The sequence below is a fragment of the Chlamydotis macqueenii genome, chromosome 25 (assembly GCF_036417535.1).
Source record: "Chlamydotis macqueenii isolate bChlMac1 chromosome 25, bChlMac1.mat, whole genome shotgun sequence".
NCBI lineage: Eukaryota > Metazoa > Chordata > Aves > Otidiformes > Otididae > Chlamydotis > Chlamydotis macqueenii.
Genome location: NC_141580.1, coordinates 1750250 through 1769726, shown reverse-complemented (window position 1 = coordinate 1769726; position 19477 = coordinate 1750250). Strand labels below are relative to the sequence as shown.

General features: G+C 63.3%; 1 protein-coding gene across 1 annotated transcript; it reads right to left on the bottom strand.

Moving 5' to 3' along the window:
• Positions 1 to 5570: 5570 nt before the first annotated feature.
• Positions 5571 to 19003, bottom strand: NGFR (nerve growth factor receptor). Its single transcript, XM_086766706.1, has 6 exons — positions 18902 to 19003; positions 15293 to 15434; positions 10789 to 11148; positions 9215 to 9458; positions 8384 to 8544; positions 5571 to 8308 (listed from the first exon to the last, which is right to left on the bottom strand). The coding sequence occupies exons 1-6, from the start codon at positions 18941 to 18943 to the stop codon at positions 8007 to 8009; spliced, it is 1251 nt and encodes a 416-aa protein (XP_086622832.1). The 5' UTR covers positions 18944 to 19003; the 3' UTR covers positions 5571 to 8006.
• Between the last annotated feature and the right edge of the window lie 474 nt (positions 19004 to 19477).

Here is a 19477-nt window from a genome sequence, read left to right as displayed (position 1 = left end):
CTCCCGGGGCTGTGCAGGGAGCCCTGCCCAGGGGGGTCCCAGAGATGTGCGGCTGCGATCGACCCCCCCTAGGCAGGGTCTGTGGGGGCCAAATCTGTTTCTTACCCAGCCCAGATCCCCCTGCGTGCCCTCAACCTGGGCTCCCGGAGGAGAGCGGGGCTGGGGGGGTGGCAGCACATCACCCCCCGTCCCCAGCCGCACTCCCGGGAACAGCACGGGGTCACGGCACCCCTCACCTCACCTTCCTTCTCATTCCCCTTCCAGCAGCGCTGGGTGCCTGGGAGCGTCTTGCAGGAGCAGCAAACGGGGAGAGGAAGGTGAGGGAGCGTCTGGAGGGACGTTGCGATAGGACGAGAGGGCATGGGTTTAAAATAGAGGGAAGCAGATTCAGACTGGACATGATTTCTTTTTTACGCTGAGGGTGGTAGAACACTGGCCCAGGTCGCCCAGAGAGGCGGTGGGTGCCCCATCCCTGGAAACGTTCCAGGCCAGGTTGGCCGGGGCTCTGAGCAACCTGATCTGGTTGGAGATGTCCCTGCTCCTGGCAGGGGGCCTGGACTGGGTGGCCGTTAACGGTCCCTTCCCACCCAAACCAGTCTGTGATTCTATGACCCTTGAGCCCAGAGCCTGGCCACGGGGGTGGCAGGGGGTGACCCCTCTCTCGGAGGGGGCTGCGGCTGCCGGGGTTCGGTGCCGGGCTCCGATGGGCATTCCGGTGACTTTGTTCCCCTCCCCACTAATTTTCCCTGCAATCTCGTTCCACCGATCCTGCTTAAACCCCCCAGGCCAGGCCACCCCACACCGCACTGGGGACCCACATCTCCCCCCACCCAGCACCTGGCCCACGCGCACAGATACTTTAGGTTGCCCCAGGTTTTAGCCCAAAAATGCCATTTCAGTGCCTCCAGCCTCGGGTCAGTGGAACGGAAGAGGGGCAGCAAGGACACAGGCACCCTGCGTGGTCCAGGCGCGTGGGCAGGGTGCTGCGTCCCCTGGGCTGTTTTGGAAAACCTCGGCTTGGCCTTGGGCTGCTGCTGGTGGTGGTTATCCACCCGCGGATCCGCAACTGGTTCACGCCTCTGGTTTTTCCACCTTGCAGCTGCCTGCGTGCATTGCCTTGGGTATTTTCCAGGGTTGAGCCGAAGCATCTCTCCAGAAAGCCCTGATTATTCCAGGCTGAAAAGCAGGTCTGAAGCAATTAGAGATGGAACAAAACCCTTCCAGCTACGGAGCCGCACAAGGGAAACAGGGGGATGGATTTGAGCTTAAAGACGAGGCTGGACTGAGTAAAATCCTCGCTGGCCTCCCATCGGTTATTTCTTTTTCACCCTTCAAGCCTGATGAATATCAGGAAGCATCGGGTTTTGCCGTGAGGCTGCTGCAGTGGTGAGCCACCCCCGGCGGCACAGGGATGCGAAGTGATGCAGAGAGCCGGGAAGATGTTGGCCGCACCAAGATTTCCCTTGGATTCGGAAGGGACCTTGGAAGAACTGGTCCTTCCGCCGCGTCTGCCCGCCAAGGGGGGGACGAGGGCCTGCCCGGGGATGGAGATCGCACACGAGGGTGTTTTGTTTCTAAAACAAAGAGATATTTCCAACACTCAGCTGCCAGAGATTAAAAAAAATAAATAATAAAAAAAAAGAATAAAATATTTATTTTAAAATGAGTAATAAACTAACCTGGGAGCTCGTACCCGAGGAGGGTTTATAGTCGTGTTTTTCAGATGGGAAAAATGAGTCACCAGCTAATGGCCAAGGGGAGTTGGTGAACTGGAATGAGTTGCACGGGGTTTTTTTTCGCCTTTTGAGGGAATTAAAACCTCTTTACCATCCTTCCAGTCTGGGTCTCAGCCTGGTTTTGGTGCAATTTTCCCAGGACAGGGCTTGCAAGGGGCCCTGGAAGCCTCCTCTGAAGTGCCTATGGACTGGCTGAAGCTCATATTCAGTTTGCCTGGGAATTAAAATCCCCTTCACCTGCCCCATCCTCCCTTGGAAACAGGAGAAAGTCAGTTCTTCCAGACCCCTGGCACCCTTTTCCTGCTCTCGGTGATTTTGTCTTCAGCCACTTTTGGAGGGAAACCAAGCCAACCACTTTCTCCCAGTCTCCGTAAATCATTCCTCCACCCTTTTCCCTTTCACACTCCAATAAAGGAAATAACCAAAAGATCAGGAAAATGAGCTGTCGGCAAGTTTCTGACAAAATTGCTCTGCGCTGGGGTGCTGTGCAGAGCTCGGAGCCCTTTGCAGGAGCGTGGCAGGCTTTCGGGGAGCTGCTGGAGGGATCTGGCCACCTCTGTGGCTCTCCGCTCCCCTCCTCGCACTCCGAGATGGCAGCTGGCCGTCAACAGCAGCAACAGGAACTGCACATGCTTGGGAGGGGGGACCACCGCCTTGCCCTGGCCGCTGTGCCCCCCTCACAGTGCTAACTCCCCCCAAACGCATCCACCTGGGGCTGTTTAACCTCACCCGCTCCCTCCAGGAAGCCACAGCCATTAAAGCAAAGCCCCATCACCACCTCTCTGGGTTTGCACCCAGCTGTGGCAAAACAGAACCACCTGGGGGAAATCTGGGAAGAGGAAGAGAAAGAGGAAGAGCAGGGCTCAGCTCGGCTCTTCCCTCTCCTTGCCCTTTGCTGCCGGTCTCTCCTTCCCAGGTGAGTGGGATGCGGTGTCTCTGAGATGCCCCGAGTTAGGGGTGGTTCTGCGTGGGGTGGCTGCAGGTCCTGGCTCTGTCGCTGCTCGGACATCCTTGTCCCGTGGCAGCCTGTGCTAGGACACCACCATCCCGCTCCTCTGTGTCCCCTACCGCGTGTGGGGACACCCTGAGCTGCGGGGGCTGTTCCCACCTCTGCCCTGCCTCGCCAGGCACCTGGGTGTGCTGCTTCTGCCCTGTCCTTCCCCCACCGGCTCATCCCCTTCCCTTTTGGGCCAGGTTTATCCTGGGCCAGGTTTATCCACGCGAGGTGGCCTGGGGGAACAGCCATCACCCCAGCGCTCCCGGCTCTGCTGCCGACCTGCTTCCCATTATCTGGGAACACGGCTCTCGTGCGGCATATGGGAGGCAGATTTTGCCTGGGGGTGGGGAGATGGGGGGATGCCGGTGCTGGCGCTGACCCGCGTGCCCCGCTCAGGGCTGTTTGCAGTCAGGGTTGTCCCCATGGGGTCTGGAAATGAAACATCTCCAAATGCCCCCTCCCTGCGCCCACCCGCACCCCCAAATCCAGGCGAAATTGCCGGGGGAAGCTGCAAGAACACTTGCTCGGCTTGCTTCTGGGGGCAGCCAGATGGATGGGGAGGAAATATCGGTGAGATTAGCGCTGGTCAGCTGCAGCCGCACGCCGCGAGCTGCAGTTTCACCTGCAAAGCCCTGCTGCTCTTCTGGAAGATCAACTTTCTTTTCTCATCTTTGTCCCCCCACGATGGGAAGGTTCCAGCTTCCCACAGAAGCCGGGAGGTGAAGCAGAAACATCTCGGTGCATCGTGGAGTTTTACTGGTTTTTCTTTTTCTCCGTGACCGGTGGGGTTATCCGAGACCCCGCGCTGGGGACGGCGGGTGGTTTAGCGAAGCGGCAGCCCTTTGCCGGGGGTGGCAGTGGCTGGAGCAGGGGTCTGGGTCCAGCGCGGGTCTGTCCCTGCACTCCCACGCCGGCGGCTGTGCTCCCTGCTGCCCACCCCAGCCCCCAGCCCAGGGCAGCCCCTCCAGAGCTCCTCACGGCAGATGTGAGATTAAGCAGGGGGCTGTGCTCTCCCTCCCTAGGCACCCATAAAGGAGGGGAAGGAAGTTTTCCAGGGCCCTTTCCCCAGCCCTGCTCACCAGCTGATGCAAACATCAGGCTCCTTTCCAGATCTTATTGCTCTTCCCCCCTCGCCCCCACCTTCCACTCCTGCGCTAACCATAAATCAGGTCGCTCTCCCCAAGGACCATCTGATGCAGCTGATCCCGCACATGAAGACCACCTCTCAAAGCTCCTTCTCTCCCTCTCACCCCCAGCACGGCTTCAGCCTGGGATGCGGGGGGAGAGGATGCTCGTGTCCCCCCGCCCGGATCCTGCCGCTGGTTCCGCGTTCCCTTCCCGGGAGCCGCGGGCAGGAACCTTTGAGCTCACACTCGCAGCCCAGCTCCACTCCTCTTCTCCGTTCCAGCCCTTTCCCAGGGGAGGATGGGGATTAAGAGGAAGCAGATTAAACCTAATGGATTGATTGCAATTATTTTCCCTTGTTTATTTGCAGTACGGTGTGGGAGCCTGAAGAAAGGGAAGGGAACGCTCTTTATGTGTGCAGTCCTGGTCCTCATTACGCTTCCCGCTACGGAGCGACCCAGGCCAGCCAAAAATAAAACCGGCTACATTTGAGCATCCTATTTCAAGCCCTTATAAACTCCGATGTGGAAATACTTCTGTGTGCAAACCCACACGCAATCCTGCTCGAAGCGACTCCAGCCCAGCCCTGCGAGGTCCCCGCTGCCCTCGCCCGCGTGTCCCGTGTTCACTGGGGACGCGCGCCCTCCTAGGAGCCACCCGGCGCTCTTCGGGGCGAGACCCGACCCCCTGTTTGGGGGGAGCTTTACCTGTCACCGGATCTGGGATTTTTCCTCCTCGTTTGGCTGCCCAAGGACCATGGGAGCGTTCAGCATCCGAAACGCACCCTGCATCCCTTTGCCTGCCCAGAGCTGAGCCCGACGAGCCCTTCCTGGGCTCGTTGCAAACACTTGGCCCCGTCTAAATAAATCTCCCCGGATCCGGGGGTTTGTGTGGGACCTTGGCAGGGTGCTGAGGGCAGAAATAGGTGCCTTCTGCCTAAAGCAGCAAATGCTTCCAAAGAAGTGGACTGGAGCCTTTTGATGCTCTTTGACCGCAGCTGAAGTATCTCAGAGGGGTGGGAGGAGGAAGCTACCCCCTTTTTCGGGATGTTTTCCCAACAACGAAAGTCTCTCCTGGAGCGCGCTGGCTGTGCCGTGGTGGGAAGCACTGGGGGATCCTGGGACGCTGCCCAGCACCGCACCGAGCTGTTGTGCAAAGCTGGAAAAGCCATGCGAAGCTCTCAACGCCGTGTTTCCGACTGAGATCCGAGTCTCTGCCGGGCGCTCCCAAGAAATCCTCCTCCCCCAGATACGATCAGACTTTACATTCCTGCTGTTTATAAGGTGAAAACAAAAGGATGGGGAAGAAAGAAGAAAAAACCCCACCTTTGGAGGCTTTGCGGCTGTCTCTCCTCTCGCGGAACACGAACCTCAGCTCTTGGAGTGGGAAAAACCAAGCGGCACGCGGACGTAGTGATGCTCTTTATTGGCATCCGACGGCTACACAAGGACAGCTACCCACCCGGCCGGCGCGGCGGCCCACCGCCCTCCGTGCGTCACCCCCCCACCTCATGCTGCTCACCACCCACCCGCAAACCCCCCGACTCCTGCTACGACGGCTACTTCCTCACCGTGAAACTCCCTAATAAACCAGCGTCGGCGTTAGAGGGGCGAGCGGAGAAACACACATTCTTTGTACAACAGAAACATTAGAAAAGGACACAAAACGTACCGATGAGCGCTAACTTTGGCTTGGTTTTCCCTCCTTGTCTTTTTTTTTTTTTTTTATTTTTGTTTATTTCCCGCAACCAGGGATTTGAGGCGTCCCCCGGCTTTTCTTTGGATGCTGAGTTTGTCTCCCATTTCCTCAGCCCTGAGGAAATCCCTTGACTATGGCAACGGAAACCTGAGACCACGGCGATATTGTCCTGAAGAAACGCGGTTTCCACCTGGCAGGGTGCAGCCAGGTCGGCTAGTCAGACTGAACCGGGCAGTTTGTTTCGCTTTCGATCCGGGCGCTTTATTCCGGTCGCCCTTAGTTCATATTTGAGTCACTTCAGTGAAAAAAAAAAAAAGGGGGTTGATGGACACAACCTGATGGTAACCAAGGTTTAAATTCATCCACGAGCATCCCTGCAGATGGCTCGGTTCAGAAGGAGCCGGCGCCCCAGCCGAGGGCTCGCAAGCCGGAGTCACCTGCTGCAAGTGGGGTTGCAAATTTGGGGCAGTTTCCTTGGATTTCGGCGATGGGAGAGGGTTGAGACTCAGACACGGGACACGCAGCCCTGCCAGGGCCCAGTGTTTCCAACCAAGACGTTTGGGCAGCCGGCGGCCAAAGCGTCGCAAGGGTTGTTCCTCCGAAGGGATCTTTCCTCTTTCACTGCACGGGGGCAGGAGGCACCGAATATCCCATCCCGGGGATCCGGGTTCAGCCTCTCCGGCTTTATTATCCAAAGCACAAAACTCCCAAAAGCTTTTGAAGGACTTGGGCACTCGAGTCCTACCAACACAGACTCCAATCCCTCGGAAAGCGCCGAGCTCTCCCTCCCAGCAGCTCTGTCGGGAATGGCCAAACCCTTCCGCCTTCCCGAGTTTCTCATGGACCTGCTGCAGCGATTTTGGGGGTGTCCTGCCTCCCCATCGAGTCTTTCAGGCCAGAGAAGAGGTGGGACCGAAGGCTCGGGCTGCAAAACGAAAGCTTGTCTTGCTGTGAGGAAGAGCAGAGGGGCCGGGGCGGTCGCCATCGCCCCGCGTTGCGCGTAGAAACATCGAGCGGTTAGTAAAACGCTGCGGTATTATTTACAAGTCTTGTTTATCTCTTTAAAGAGGGGAGGAAAATCACCTTCTGCCTTCAGGGAAGAGTTTCTGGCTGACCCCAGAGGCAAAGGGGGAGTCTGTGGGTGCAGATGTACCCGGCACCAGCTCACCTTGAGGTCCTTCCTCTGCAAAAAGCCCAGCGCGCTCCAGATGAGCGAGACGCCCAAGCTGCTTTGGGGATGTTCCCGTAGGATCGCGCTGGCGGCAGCTCGTGGGGTGGGCTGGGTGCCGGGCCGGGGGTTGATATGCCACGAAAATGCAGTGCTAGCTCTGGAGACGCAGAGGCGGTGAGTGATGTCTGATCCCCGGGGCCGCGGTGGGGTCCCGGCAAAAGGAGGTGCTGGCACCACCCGAGGATGCTCCTGGGTGCACCAAGGGTGGGCAGCACCCACTGCGCGCCCGGACGGAGGTGGAGGGCCCACGGGGAGCAGGCAGGGGCGTTTCTGAGCCCCTCATCACAGTGCTGGAGGAGAAGGAGCCCTTACAAGCAGAGGTCAGGACCGCCAGCCCCGGCCAGGTCTGCGGGGACAGTGCAACGGCAGCAGGGTGGCTTTGCTCCTGGGTCGGTGCAGCACGGGGACGCCGGGGGAAGGATGAGCAGAGCCCTTTCGTCGTGTCCCCGCTGCGGGCAGACACTTTTTCAGCCCTTTGAGATCTTCAGTGTCCTCCCACAGAGCTCCCGGGTGAGCACTGGCAGGGAGGTTGTGGCACCCAGGCATCTGGTCCTTGAGATTCGGGTGGTCCCAGCTGCTCCTCGCCGAGACCAAACGCTGGCAGCCCCGCGGAGGCACACGTGGGGGCTGCGCCTCCCCAAATTTCACAGTGTAGGTGGGGCTGCTGGAAGCCAAGTCCTTTCCCCCAGCCCACCCTCCACGGACCAGCCCCCTCCCCTGCTCCAGTTCTCTCCATGCCCATCCCAGCCCTGCCCTTCACCTGTGGATCTGGGAGAAGCAGCTGGATTTTTAGGGGTTGGAGGGGAGCAGGGGATAGCGGGGCAGGGTGGGCCAAGGAGGAAGACCAGGAGGAAGAGGAGAACTGGAGCCCCAAGAAGGAAGGAGAAGGGGCTGGAAGGGGAGAGAGGAGAGGGCTGAGAGCTCGTTCCTGCGTCCATCCGCCCAGTCTGACCGGGCTGCGGAGGATGCTCCGGCGGTGGGCACTGAGCGGGACTGAGCCCCGCGCCCATCCCGCTTACGGGCTGCTGGGGGGAGGCAGTGTGGGGAGGGGGCGATACCGAAAACAGGAGCTCAGTGCATACAGGACTGTAAATTGAGGGGGCCCGGGGAGCCCCCGCTTCCTTCCCACCCTCCTGCCCGGGGCTCTCGGTGCCGGGGAGGGGAGAGGCGAGGGAGCGAAGGGGGAAGGGGACCCCGCGGGGCCGCCCTGGGCCACCCTTCAGACGGGGGAGGTGGCGGTGGACTCGCTGTACAAGCTCTCGGCGATGTCCCCGCGCTGGATCTTGCGCAGGGCGGCGAGCAGGGCGTCCAGGGTGGCTGTCTCCTTGGAGGACCAGTCAGCCAGGAGCGCCCGGGCGGGCGATTCCTCCCGGGTGAAGGAGTCTATCAGATCCTCCTTGTAGCCCAGCTCCCCGGCCAGCTGCCTCCACGTCTCCTCGGCGGAGCTGCCCAAAAGCTTCTCCACTTCCTCTCGCTTGCTGGGCGGCAGGCTGGCGTAGAGGCTCCCGTCTCCCTTGGGTGCTGGGAGGGACGAAGAGGCGTTAGGCCCATCCCTGGGGTGCCCTCGCCCACCCCGCTGCCCCAGGTTCGCCCTACCTGGTCCCTGGGTGCCCTGGCCGGGCGGCTGCTGATCGTGCAGGCTCTGGCTGTCCACCGAGATGCCGCTGTCGCTGTGCAGCTTCTCCCCCTCCGGCGAAGGCGTCTGGTTCACCGGGCGGTTGTTGGCCCCTTGCTTGTTCTGCTTGCAGTTGTTCCACCTACGGGGAGGTGACAGCCGGCGGTGACGTCCTCTGGCTGGGAGCAGGTTTGGGGCTTTGTCCCCCTTTCCTGGCACCGCTTTTCCCAGGGAGAAGCGTTTCGCCTGCAGCCTCTGGCTCAGCCCCTCCGGCGCGGCGGCCGGACGGGTGTAAATCCGCGTTTCCGGGTGCCGAGCCCCTGAGCTTTGCGAGGGGCCAGGGCAGGGCTCCCTCTGAAAACGTGGCTGGGCTGCCGGAGCTCGCGGGGGTCCCGGGGCTGCCCGTGGGTCCCCTCGGGGTGCTGCCAGTGCCCGGGGAGACACCGAGCCAGCCCTGGCCTGCCCAGGGCCAGGTGCAAGCCCGGCGCGTCAGGGATGAGCCGCTGAGCGTGATCGGCTGCGACGGCCGCCCGCGGCACGCCAGAACGAGCAGGGGCTGGGCGTGGGGGTGGCTTGTAATGAGGTGTCCCCACCCTGCACCCCCACCCTGCTGCCATCTCCCCTTTTCACCCCTCAACTGCCTGATTTCTCATGTGTTTTTGGAAATCCACCTCCTACGCCACCACCCTGGTCCCCTTCCCTCCCTGGTTGGCAACAGGTCTGGCTGTGGGACCTCTGAGGGGGAAAGGCAGCCTGTTTCCCACTACCCAAATCCTCCGCCGTGACCCCAGGGTGCTTCCTTGCCCCTCTACCTCTTGAAGGCGATGTAGGCCACCAGCCCCACCACCACAGCTGCCAGGATGGAGCAGTAGACGGGGATGAGGTTGTCGGTGGTGCCGCGGCTCACGACGGGCTGCGAGCTGCCCATGATGGTGGTGACGGTGTCTGCCAGGGTGCTGGGCACCACTTCGGTGTTGAAGGGGTCCCTGGTGACAGGCTCGGGGCTGTCAAAGCCCACCAGAGACGGCGTGTGTGTTGTCCAGCGAGGGTGGAGGTCTGCCAGGCAGGAGGGGAAAAGAAATGAGAATAATGAGCAATGCGGCCAGCCATGCAGTTGTAGTGTTGAAGGGACAACGATCTCTGCGGGGATCTTCTCCCAAAGGCTGTGGGGATTGCGGAGGTGCCAGCTCTGCCCCGTCCCCTTGTGCCCAGTCCAAACCACCTTGTTCCCCATCCCCAGGCAGCACCGGCCTCCTTGGTCCCCAGGACGACCTGATGTCCCCTGCCCCGAATGCCTGAGAGAGCCTGCTCGTGGCTGGCCACGGACACGGCCGCGTGACCACTTCTGTCCCAGCACCGGCTTTGCTCGAGTCCCGCAGCTCTTCCCACCGAGCCCTGGGCTCCCATCACTGGTGCAGAAGCCGAGGGATGTGGTCCCCACCGCACACCCGCACCAGGACCCGCGTAAGGCAACTCAGCTGCCTCCGCCGCCGCACGGAGCCAGGCTCATCCCTTCCCGACAGCACCAGCGCCTGGATTTGCCCCTTTCCCGGCCCCCGCCTGCAGCCGCGTGCCCCGCCAGCCCCGCTCCGCTCGGCAGTGACCCCGTTCCCGCCGCACCCAGGCGTATCCCGTGGAGCAGATGGATGCGTCTTGTCTTGCCCCGGGAAAACGCTCTCACCTGCATCTCCCCTGTCCCTCCCTTGGGTGCCAGCTCCCTCCCAATCTGCCCCGCACCCCTCTCCAGGGGCTTGTCCCGCGCCTGACGGCAGCGGGCCCCCCGGGGCTGCAGCGAGGGTGCCGTGACGGGGAGCTGGCATCTCGCCCCGCCGCCCTCCCGGCCGCGGCCCCTGGCCGGACCCCGCTGCCCTTTGGGAGCGGTGCTTCGGTGGCCGTCACGGCCGCTTCCGGCGGGGCCGCGCTGCCGGCTAACAAAGCTGGCCCTGTGCTCCTTGACTTATGGCTCCATTTACTCGACCCTTCCCAGGGCGCTGCGCTGGCTGCCCCCGCGCTGGGAATCGGCGGCGGTCAGGACAAAGCTCTTTTCTCTCCGGCCGGGCTCGGAGCGGGGAACCACGCTGCCGCTGCCAAGGAGCGACCGGGGCGTCCCCAGCCCTGCGTCCCTCAGGGAGCTGGCGCGGCGAGGGGCCGCTGCCAATGAAGAAGAGGAGGGAGGCGAGGGCTTGCGGCAAGCGCTGCCTCGGGAGGAAGCTGCGCGCTGCAGTGTCCGAGGGCTGGGGGTCTCAGCTGGACACCGGGGTCCCCTCCTCTGAGCCCAGGGACGCGCCCCCACCTCCTCGCTGCTGTGGTGCAAAAGGGAAACTGAGGCAGGGAACGCCGCAGCCGGCCCAGCGACCTGGCTCTCCCTGGAAAAAGGCGGCGTTACCTCTGCATTCGGCGTCCGAGGTGGCCGTGCACTCCTTCACCATCACCTCGTTCTCCTCGCAGGTGGTGCAGGGCAGGCAGGGGTCCACGTAGTTGGCTTCGCTGGAGAAGGTGCCCTCGGGACACTCCTCGCAGACCGTGTCCTGCGAGTCCTGGCAGGGGAACATGAGGCCGAAGCCCACTTCGCACACCCGGCACTCCTTGCAGCTCCCGCTCAGCTCGTCCTGGTAGTAGCCGTAGGCGCAGCGGCACACGGCGTCGTCCGACTCCACGCAGGGCGCAGACATGCTCTGCAGCCCCACGCACTGCGTGCAGGGCTTGCACGGCTCCGTGGCGCTCACCGTGTCCGAGTAGGTGACGCCTGGCAGGGGACAGAGGGTGAGGTGAACGGGGTCCCGGCGCGGCGTCCCCATCCCCGCGGCCACGTTGCTCCCCGGCACTGGCTTCGTCCCATTGCCGAATGGCACCGGGGCGGGGAGATGGGTTTGCGCAGCGGCTGCTGGCTGGGCCCATCTCCCCTGTCGCCATTTTCCCCCTCCTCCAGGCCACAGGGCGATGCACGTCCCCCTCCCGCAGCCCCCGACACCGCCGAGCATCCCCCCACCCACAGGCTCCGCTCCCGGTTAACGGTTGCACCCTTTCTGCAGCGGTTCCCCAGCCCAGCTTTGAGCCCGGGCAGGGCTGGGTGCTGCCCTCCGCGCACCCGTCCCCAGCACTGGGTGTCCCTGGGCAAGCGTCCTCGTCCCCAGCCGCAGCATCCTCTCCATTTTCAACCTCCAGATGGTCCCCGTGGCCACCCTACAGCATCCCAAACGCTTGCTCCTCCGCATCCTGCCCGGGGGGTCCCGTGGGGCATCACCGCCCTGCGCTGCACACTCCTCGGCCACGCGTCCCTGACGCGGGGCGTGACGAGGACAGGAGGTTACAACGCTAATTGCTGACTCTCCTCCGACCCCGGGGCTTCTTGCTCTCTGGTTTCGTCCCGCAGGACTGACTCTGCCGGGGAAATCAATCCTCCTGCCGCGGCCCGGCACGCCACCCCCGCGCCCCCTCCCTCCCTCCCTCTGCCCGCTCCCCAAGGTGTTTGAAGATATTTTTAGCCCGGGCAGACGGGTCAGCTCCCGTCCTGGAGGGCACAGCTGCTGTCCCCGCGTCCACTGCCTCCCATCGATCCCCCCGGAGCCTGCGCTGCCGCAACGCCCCATCCTCCCTCGTTCCAAAACGCCACGGGCACGTCCAGCCTCCTTGATGGAGACGGTGTTGGGGAGACCGGGCGCAACCCCTCTGCTAGCCCTGCTGCTCGGGAAGGCAATCTAGCCACGGGCGCATCTTCAATCGCCCGCCCGTCTCCCTGGGATGACGGTGGGAGACGGTGATTCCCACCCCCGGCGGCCTCCCTCCTCCCCGAGCGGCCAAGCCGGGACCGAGCTGCGGACAGGCTCAGGGCAGAGCTGCTCTGCTGGTTAATTTTTGGCTGTTTTCAAGGCAGAGGGGAAGGAAGAGCCCCAAGACCCTGCTGATGGGCGGGGGTAGAGGGACAGAGGTGCCGTCCCAGCCTCGGTGGCCGCTTTCCCACGGCGGCGCCCTGACATTGCCACCTCCCCGCCCCACGCCGGTGTCTGGGTGTCCCGCTCCCCTCTCTCGGGGATGAACCCGCTCCGCCGTTGTCGGCCCCAAACTGCCGCCGTGGCTCTGCCTCGGGGGTGGGCAAGCAGCCCCTGCCCCGCTGCCCAGCCCAGCCGGAGCAGCACCGGGCGGGCCGGCGGCGCGCGTCGCTCCCATTAACCTGGGCTCATCCTTCGCATTATTCTGAATTATTGATGGGCGCCATTAGAGCGGGGAAGTGGCCAGGAAAGGCATACGGCTGAGTGGGCACATTTTCAGCGGCGGCGAGGTATCTGAGCCGAGCAATTACAGCCGAGATTCAAAACGGGCCCCCTCCCTCCCGCCCGCCCGCAGCGATAGAGGCTGGCGAGGGGGATAAATAAATCATGAGGCAGCAATCGGGGGGGGGCTGGCAAGCGGCGGGGAGAAGGAAAATTATAATGAAAAAAAAAAAAAAAGAAAGAAAAAAAGCAAGTGGCCATTTGGGCTAACGCGGGGACCGTCTCCTCCAGCCCCCCGGCCCCCGTGGGCTTTGGCAGGGGTGGTGCTTTGGCTGTAGCCAATATTTTGCAGAAGGATTTGGCTGGTGAAGCGGGAAGACATCCAAGGGAAGAGCTGGGAGGCAGCCCGGGGCGGAGGTGGGGAACCTCGCAGCCCAGGGCCGTGTCCGCGTTCCTCCCTGCCGGCTCGCCCTTGGCAGACGGGACGCTTCGCTGGGAGCAGGGCTGCCCGCACCTGCCCAACGCCGGGGGGACCTGGCGCTAGCCCGGGTCCAAAAGGACCCTCTCCCCATCCCGGCAAGGGCTGACGACGGCATTTGCGGGTCTCCTTCTCTCCCCACCCTGAAATCCTGCTCTGGGCTCAGAAAAGAGCTGGATGGGGGGCATTTGCCCCCTCACAGCACCTGCACCCATGGTCACCCCCACCCAGCTGCCTCTGAGCACCAGAATTAACGAAGGGGTGAGGGGCGGCAGCTGGGGCAGGGCGGGGGGTATAAAGCAGGGGGGGTGGCAGGGGCTCTGCCTTGGGTGTGGTTTTCTACCTTCTCTGCTGCTCCCCAATTTGAGGCAGTGAGGGGGGTGGGTTGCCCCCCTCAGTGCTCCCTCTTTTTGGGGTGGTGGAGGCCTGATCCTGCCCTGGGGTGAACACCACGCTGCTGTGCAGTCAGGTAAGCGAGGGGGACCCCACGGAGTCGATATTCCCAAGCGAGGAGTGGCAGGGCTGTGAGCTGCTGGGATAGGGGTGAAGGGGTGTGGGGGGAAACTGAGGCACGGGAAGGGGGATCGGTGGTCCCAGAGCAGCTGCCTGGAGGCTGGGGGCACTCAGCTGGGCTGGTCCATCGGCGGCAGAGCCAAGCTGGGCACAAAGAGCTGCGCTGGGGCTCTGCTCTGGATCTGCGTCTGATGCTGAGAGGCCTTGGGGTTGCTGCTGGCCGCTCCCATCCCTGCAGGGCTGGAGGAAGGGGCCAGACCCGTTTGTCCCAGTACTTCCCAGCTCAGCTCCCTGACCCAACAGAGCTGCTGCCTGATGTTAAACCCCCTGGCAAAAATGGAAATGGGGCAGCGCCGGGGCTGGGATGCGAACCAGAGTGGCAGCGCTGGTACCCTCGCCCTGGCTGATGCACCCGGGTCATGGTCCTGGTCCCTCCATGACCTCTGCGTCCTCTGAGGAGGGTGGGAACTCCCTTCCTGCCCCCAGTTCCCAAAAACAAATCGGGGAGATGAGCCACCTGCCAGCCTCGAAGCGCAGGTAATGGTCTATGGGCCGACCCGAGCATCCCCGGAATGCGGAGCGATCCTCTGCCTTCACAGCCCTGCCTGCCCCGGAGCTGGAGCCCGATGCCACGGCTGGTTTTCCCTGCGGGAAGAGCTGGCGGGGATGGGCGGCACAGCAAGCTGGGTCCGAGCCCCCCGCCACGGGGTTATCCCACACCGGGGCTGCAGCCAGTGGGATCCAGCCCCTGCAGCCAGGCGCGGGGAGGGCAAGCGCCGCTCATCGATTTTGCAGGAAAGCAGAGGTATTTTTAGCGCTGCCCTGACGCTGCTCCGTCCCCTGCTCCGTGCCGGCGCTGCTCTGCTTATCCTGCTTCTTCCCCCCCCGGATTTTGCCTCCTCTTCGCTCCCCCACAGCCGTGCTCTGCCCCTTCCCCCTCCCAAACCACGGCCCCGCAGCAATCTGGGCTTGGCTGGCACGGATTTTCCTACAAATACTTGTCCTCGGGCCTTCAAAGGCTCGGCGGCAGTAAATGTGAGGGGCAGACTGCTTATGCCTATCATGGCATTGTTTAAACAGTACGAGTTGGAGCGCTTTGTCTGTAAGCATTTCAGCAGGTCTCCAGCACGCGTCTCCGGCCGACATTTATGAAGCATTTGACAGAGGCAATGCGCCTGGAGCCGGCCAGGACGAAGCTGTTCCCCTCTCTCGGGGACCTACGCGATTTGCTTCTTCCCCTCTCAAACTTGCTTTTATTTTGCAGCCTTTACAAGGCTTAAAAAGAAAAAAATATATATATATTTATATATACAGGTTGCTCATTGGGAGACATCCTCATGGCCGGATGAGAGACCACTGTGCAGTCAGTGCGGGGTGGGGGGATTTTTTGGAGGCAAATGCTGGCCAGTAGCCAGGGAGCTACGGGGAGGGGATGAGTGCTGGGAGATCTGCAGAGGCGCTTGGTACCAATGGCTCCCAAACCGGGGAGAGCCGCTGCATCGCGGCTGGGGTCTGCAGGGCGGGTGCTCCGGGGAAACGCTGGAAGTAACCGCGGCATCAGCACGGAGAGCCCAGGACACGCTTCCAGGAGGATGCGCGTGGGGAGACCCAACTACCTGCTCACGCCCCCGGCCCCCGAAGCCCCCCGGACCCCCGCAGCCCCTCCGCGGAGGGGAGCGCGTACTCACTGTCCAGGCAGGGCTCGCAGACGGTCTGGTTGACCCCGCAGGGCTGCACCACCCCCTCGCCCAGGTTGCAGGCTTTGCAGCACTCCCCGCTCGTCGTGTACATCTTGGTGAAGCACTTCTCCTTGGAGCCCCAGGCGGGTCCCTGCGGGAGAAAACAGAGCCGGGAGGTGACCCTCAGCTACGGGATCCCGCGAGGGGAGGCGCGGAAACGCCCCGCGTCCAGGTAGGGTCCCGCTCCGGGGTGGGCGTCCCATGTGAGGGGGAAAAGCGGCTCACACGTTAAATACAGGTCTCGGGAGACTTTCCCAGGCAAAACTCGCTCATCAGGAGCAGCCCTGCCAAGTGCTGCTGCTGCAGGGAGGTCAGGAAAGCCCATATCCCCACCGTCGGGGCTGGTGGGTCATTTTAAGGGGGGGGGATTTGGGCTTTTCTGTGGGGTGACAGCGTTGTTTGCCCTTTTCTGTCACCAGAGATGTCTCCTCTACGGATGCTCTGCCATCCCGAGGGGCTCGGCCCTTCCCACCCCAGGGGATGGCGGAGAGACCCCCCCCACCACCACCACGATGGGGGTTTTCTGAGCTGGGCTGGCCGCCCCACAAAACGCTCCTGCTGCGCGTGGGGATCGGAAACCAGACCCCGCAATGGAAACGAGGGCTTTGAGGGGAGCGCTGGGAGCTGCAGCAACATCGCTGCCTGATGGCAGTAAGCGTGTCTGCTTACGGAACCTATCGTCACACGTGGAAACGATAAACGTGCCACGAGCGCGAGGGCCGGAGCCACCCTGCACACGCGCTTTGCAGCCTGGGGAAGGGGGTGCATTTGTCGGACTGCTGCTCCCCAAAACACCTCTGGAAGCATCTCTGCCCGGGTGTGGGGCTGCCGGGATGCTCGTGGTGATCCGAGCTCTGCCGGGGCTCCGTTTGCTCCCCCTGCTCGCAAGCAGGTGTGCTCCAGCGTTGGAGCATCCCTTTGCCACCCAACTAAGCCTGATTTTTTTTTAATTTTTTTTTTTTTTTCTTTTGAGGAAGAAACTCGGCTAAGACTTGGAGGAGCTCCCTCTCCTCGAGCATCTGGATGCCTCGTCAGCCAGTTGGCCGCCTCCTCGCACAATGCAGCGTTATGAACTCGCTGTGCATCATCCGGCAGCATCCGGCCCGGCGGAGACAATGGAGCGCCAATTATAGGCATCTGAATGACAAAGTGCTCCAATTACCCTGCGCCTGAGAGCGTGTGCTCTTCTCCCTGGCGCGGCTTCGCCAACACGGGCTGGCATCCCGCTCCGGCGCTGGGCCCCGGGCTGGAGGGCTCGGGATGTGTGTGGGGTCCCAGCACCCCCAGATACCAACTGGGAAATGGGTTTTGGGGCGAGGAGGGGGCTCGCTTTGCAGCGGGCTGGCTGCGTGTCCCTCCTTGGGGATGGATCTGGCTCGTGGGGTTTTTTGCGGCAAACCTGGCTGGAGCTCGCCCCACGTGCCCCGTCCGCTGACCTGCCGCATGCCTGCCCTGCTTGGGCAGGGGTTTGCCCCCCTCCCGCCTCCCCACGGCGGTGGCAGGAGCAGCCCGACGTGCCCGGCTGTAAATGGTGCTGGGAAGGCTGGGGCAGCGTGGCCGGGGCCGGCAGCAGCCAGCTCTCCTGCACGGCTGGCAGCTGCGCGCGGCTCCGTGCGCCCGTGGGGATGGGACACGGCTGCGCTGCTTCCTCTCTGCGACACCCCGACCCCCGGCAGCTGGCCCCAGAGACCCCCTCTGACCACAAGTCCCCTCCCCATGGGGCTGCTGGGGCAGCCAGTTCCTCCCCGCTGCCAGGACCCCCCCCCTCCCCGCCTCCGTGCTCCTAAATGCTGCAGAAAACGCAATTCCCAGTCCCAGGTGCTGCTCCCCTCCCTGCGTTTCCCTCTCAGTTCTCCATCCCAAGCACTGAACCCCCCCCCCCAAAGATTAACATGCTTATGAGAGGGGCACATGGTCTGCATTAACCCTCCGAAATGTGCAGGTTATTAACGCAACTCCCGTTGACAAAGCCGCAGGTATTAACACCATAAAGCATTTTGACAGCTGGACCAAGGAGGGGGGGCTGGCCGGAGGGTGCGAGCAACACCTCTGTAAGCTTTTAATTGCTTTCGGGGTTGCGGTGGTGGGTTTGTGTGCCCTAGCAGATGTCGCCGGTTGAGGAGATGGCCCCGGAGGAAGCTATGCGAGGCGGGAGTTGGGCACGGCACCCTTCGCTCCAGAGCCCTGGCGCAGAAAATCGCTTCGCACCGGAGCGGGGAAGGGAGGGGATGCTCCAGCTGGAGACGGGCCCAGCGGCAAGCCTGGATCCGAACCACCCGCCAGCCTGACAGACGGGCTCTGTCTTTCTTGGTGAAGCGCAGGAAAAAGCCAAACCCCTGGCTCCAAGCGATCCCCAAACTTCGGGCAGCGGAGAAAGCCGTGTCTGAGCTCTGCGGGTCCGGCCAGGTAAAGAGCGACGTTCACGGGGTGCCCGGGGTTTGGGGTGGCCCCGGGGCTGTGGCCACAGCTGTGGGTGCACATCTGGACCCACCTGGCTGAGGGCTCAGCGGAGCAGCCAGGCAGAGCCAGCCCCAAGGCAGCGGGTGCCCTGGCTGGCAACGCCTGGGCTCAGCCCTGACCTGGGCATGCGGCTGCGGAGATTCGGGGGACACCGGCCCCACCGCAGCAGGCGGGGGGGCTGCCTGAGGTGGGCAAATCCCTGGGGTGAAATCACTTTGATCTGTACCCCTGGGACAACTCTTGCCTTTCCTGCCACTCGCCCGCTGCCGCAAGCGTCCCCGGGGAGCTGGGCCAGCCTGGTCCCGTGCCCGGTACTGTGGGGGCACGGGGGGAAAGGAGACCCTCTGGAGCCCCAAACACCGCGCTCCTCCCCGGACTCTGCACGGAGCCGCTAAAGCAGCGGCTCCAACATCCCGCCTGAAAGGTGTCCCGCTGCCTAGCGAAACCCCTGGGACCCCCGGCAAGTCCTCCCCCGACAAAAGCCCCTTTTCTGCTCCAGGCAGGGTGGGTCCAGCCCCCTGTGCCCACCCGGCTGCCCCGCTCCGGGCGTTTCTCTCTCCCCCAGCCCCCCGTGCCCTGAAGTTCTGGCTCCGGCACCCGCCGAGGCTGTGCCCGGCCGGGGGGCTCACGCCGGGGGTCTCACCCTTCACTCGGGGCGAGTCTGGAGCTGGGAAGGTCTGAGGAAAGTTTGGGGGATGTGGGATGGCAGGAGACGAGGGCACTGGGGTGTGGGCGGCTTCTCCCCCCCCCCCCCGTATTGCGCGAGGGCTCTGGCATCCTTTTTTTCCTGGGTTTTTACCCAGGGATGGCAGAGCTGGGTGCAGCGGGACCGGGGGGCTGCACAAGCCCTCCCTGCGGGTCCCCCGTCGGCACCCACCTCCCCGAGCCCCATCCAGTGCTCTGCCTGGCACCCCGGGACCTCCCACCCCCGTCCCCCCCGGACTCTCCATCCCTCTGCGGGACCCTCGGTGCCTGCCAGCCTGGTACCCCCGGGACCCTCCCGACGCCCCCGTGCGCTGCCGCCCTCCCACCCCCGGGGACCCCCTGCGCGCCCCGGGACGCTGCAGCCCCGCTCCCCCGGGCCGGGCCCGCACTCACCGGCGGGAGCAGCAGCAGCAGCAGCGGCAGGAGCCCGGCCATGGTGCGCGGGGGCGGAGGGGCCGGTGCGTGTCCCCCCCTCCCGAAAAAGAGCCGGTGCGCGGCCGGGCTGCCCTCCCTCTGCCGCCCCCCGCCTCGGCGGCAGCCAGAAAAGGGCTGCAAGTCCCTCCTCCTCCTCCTCCTCCTCCTCTCCGCCCCCGGAGCATCACGGCGAGAGGTCGAGCCAGCACCCTCCTCCGCCGGCACACAAAGCCCAGACCCCCCCCTCCAATCCTCCCCTCCAGACCCCGTCGCCCTCCCATGAAGTGATTTTGGGGTGCGCTCGGTTTCCACCCAGCCAGCTCTCTCCAGCCCCTCAATTATTCACGCCCACCCACCCATCTCCATTCCCCTCCTCTGATCTCCATCCATCCGCCCATCCCTCTCCATTCCCCTCCTCTGATCTCCATCCATCCGTCCATCCATCTCCATGCCATCTCATCTATCGGCCGGTCCCCGCACACCCCGCTCCAGCCCTCCGCCGGTCACCGTCCCTGGGATCAGTTCATTAATTATATCACAGCCTCGGCAAGGGGC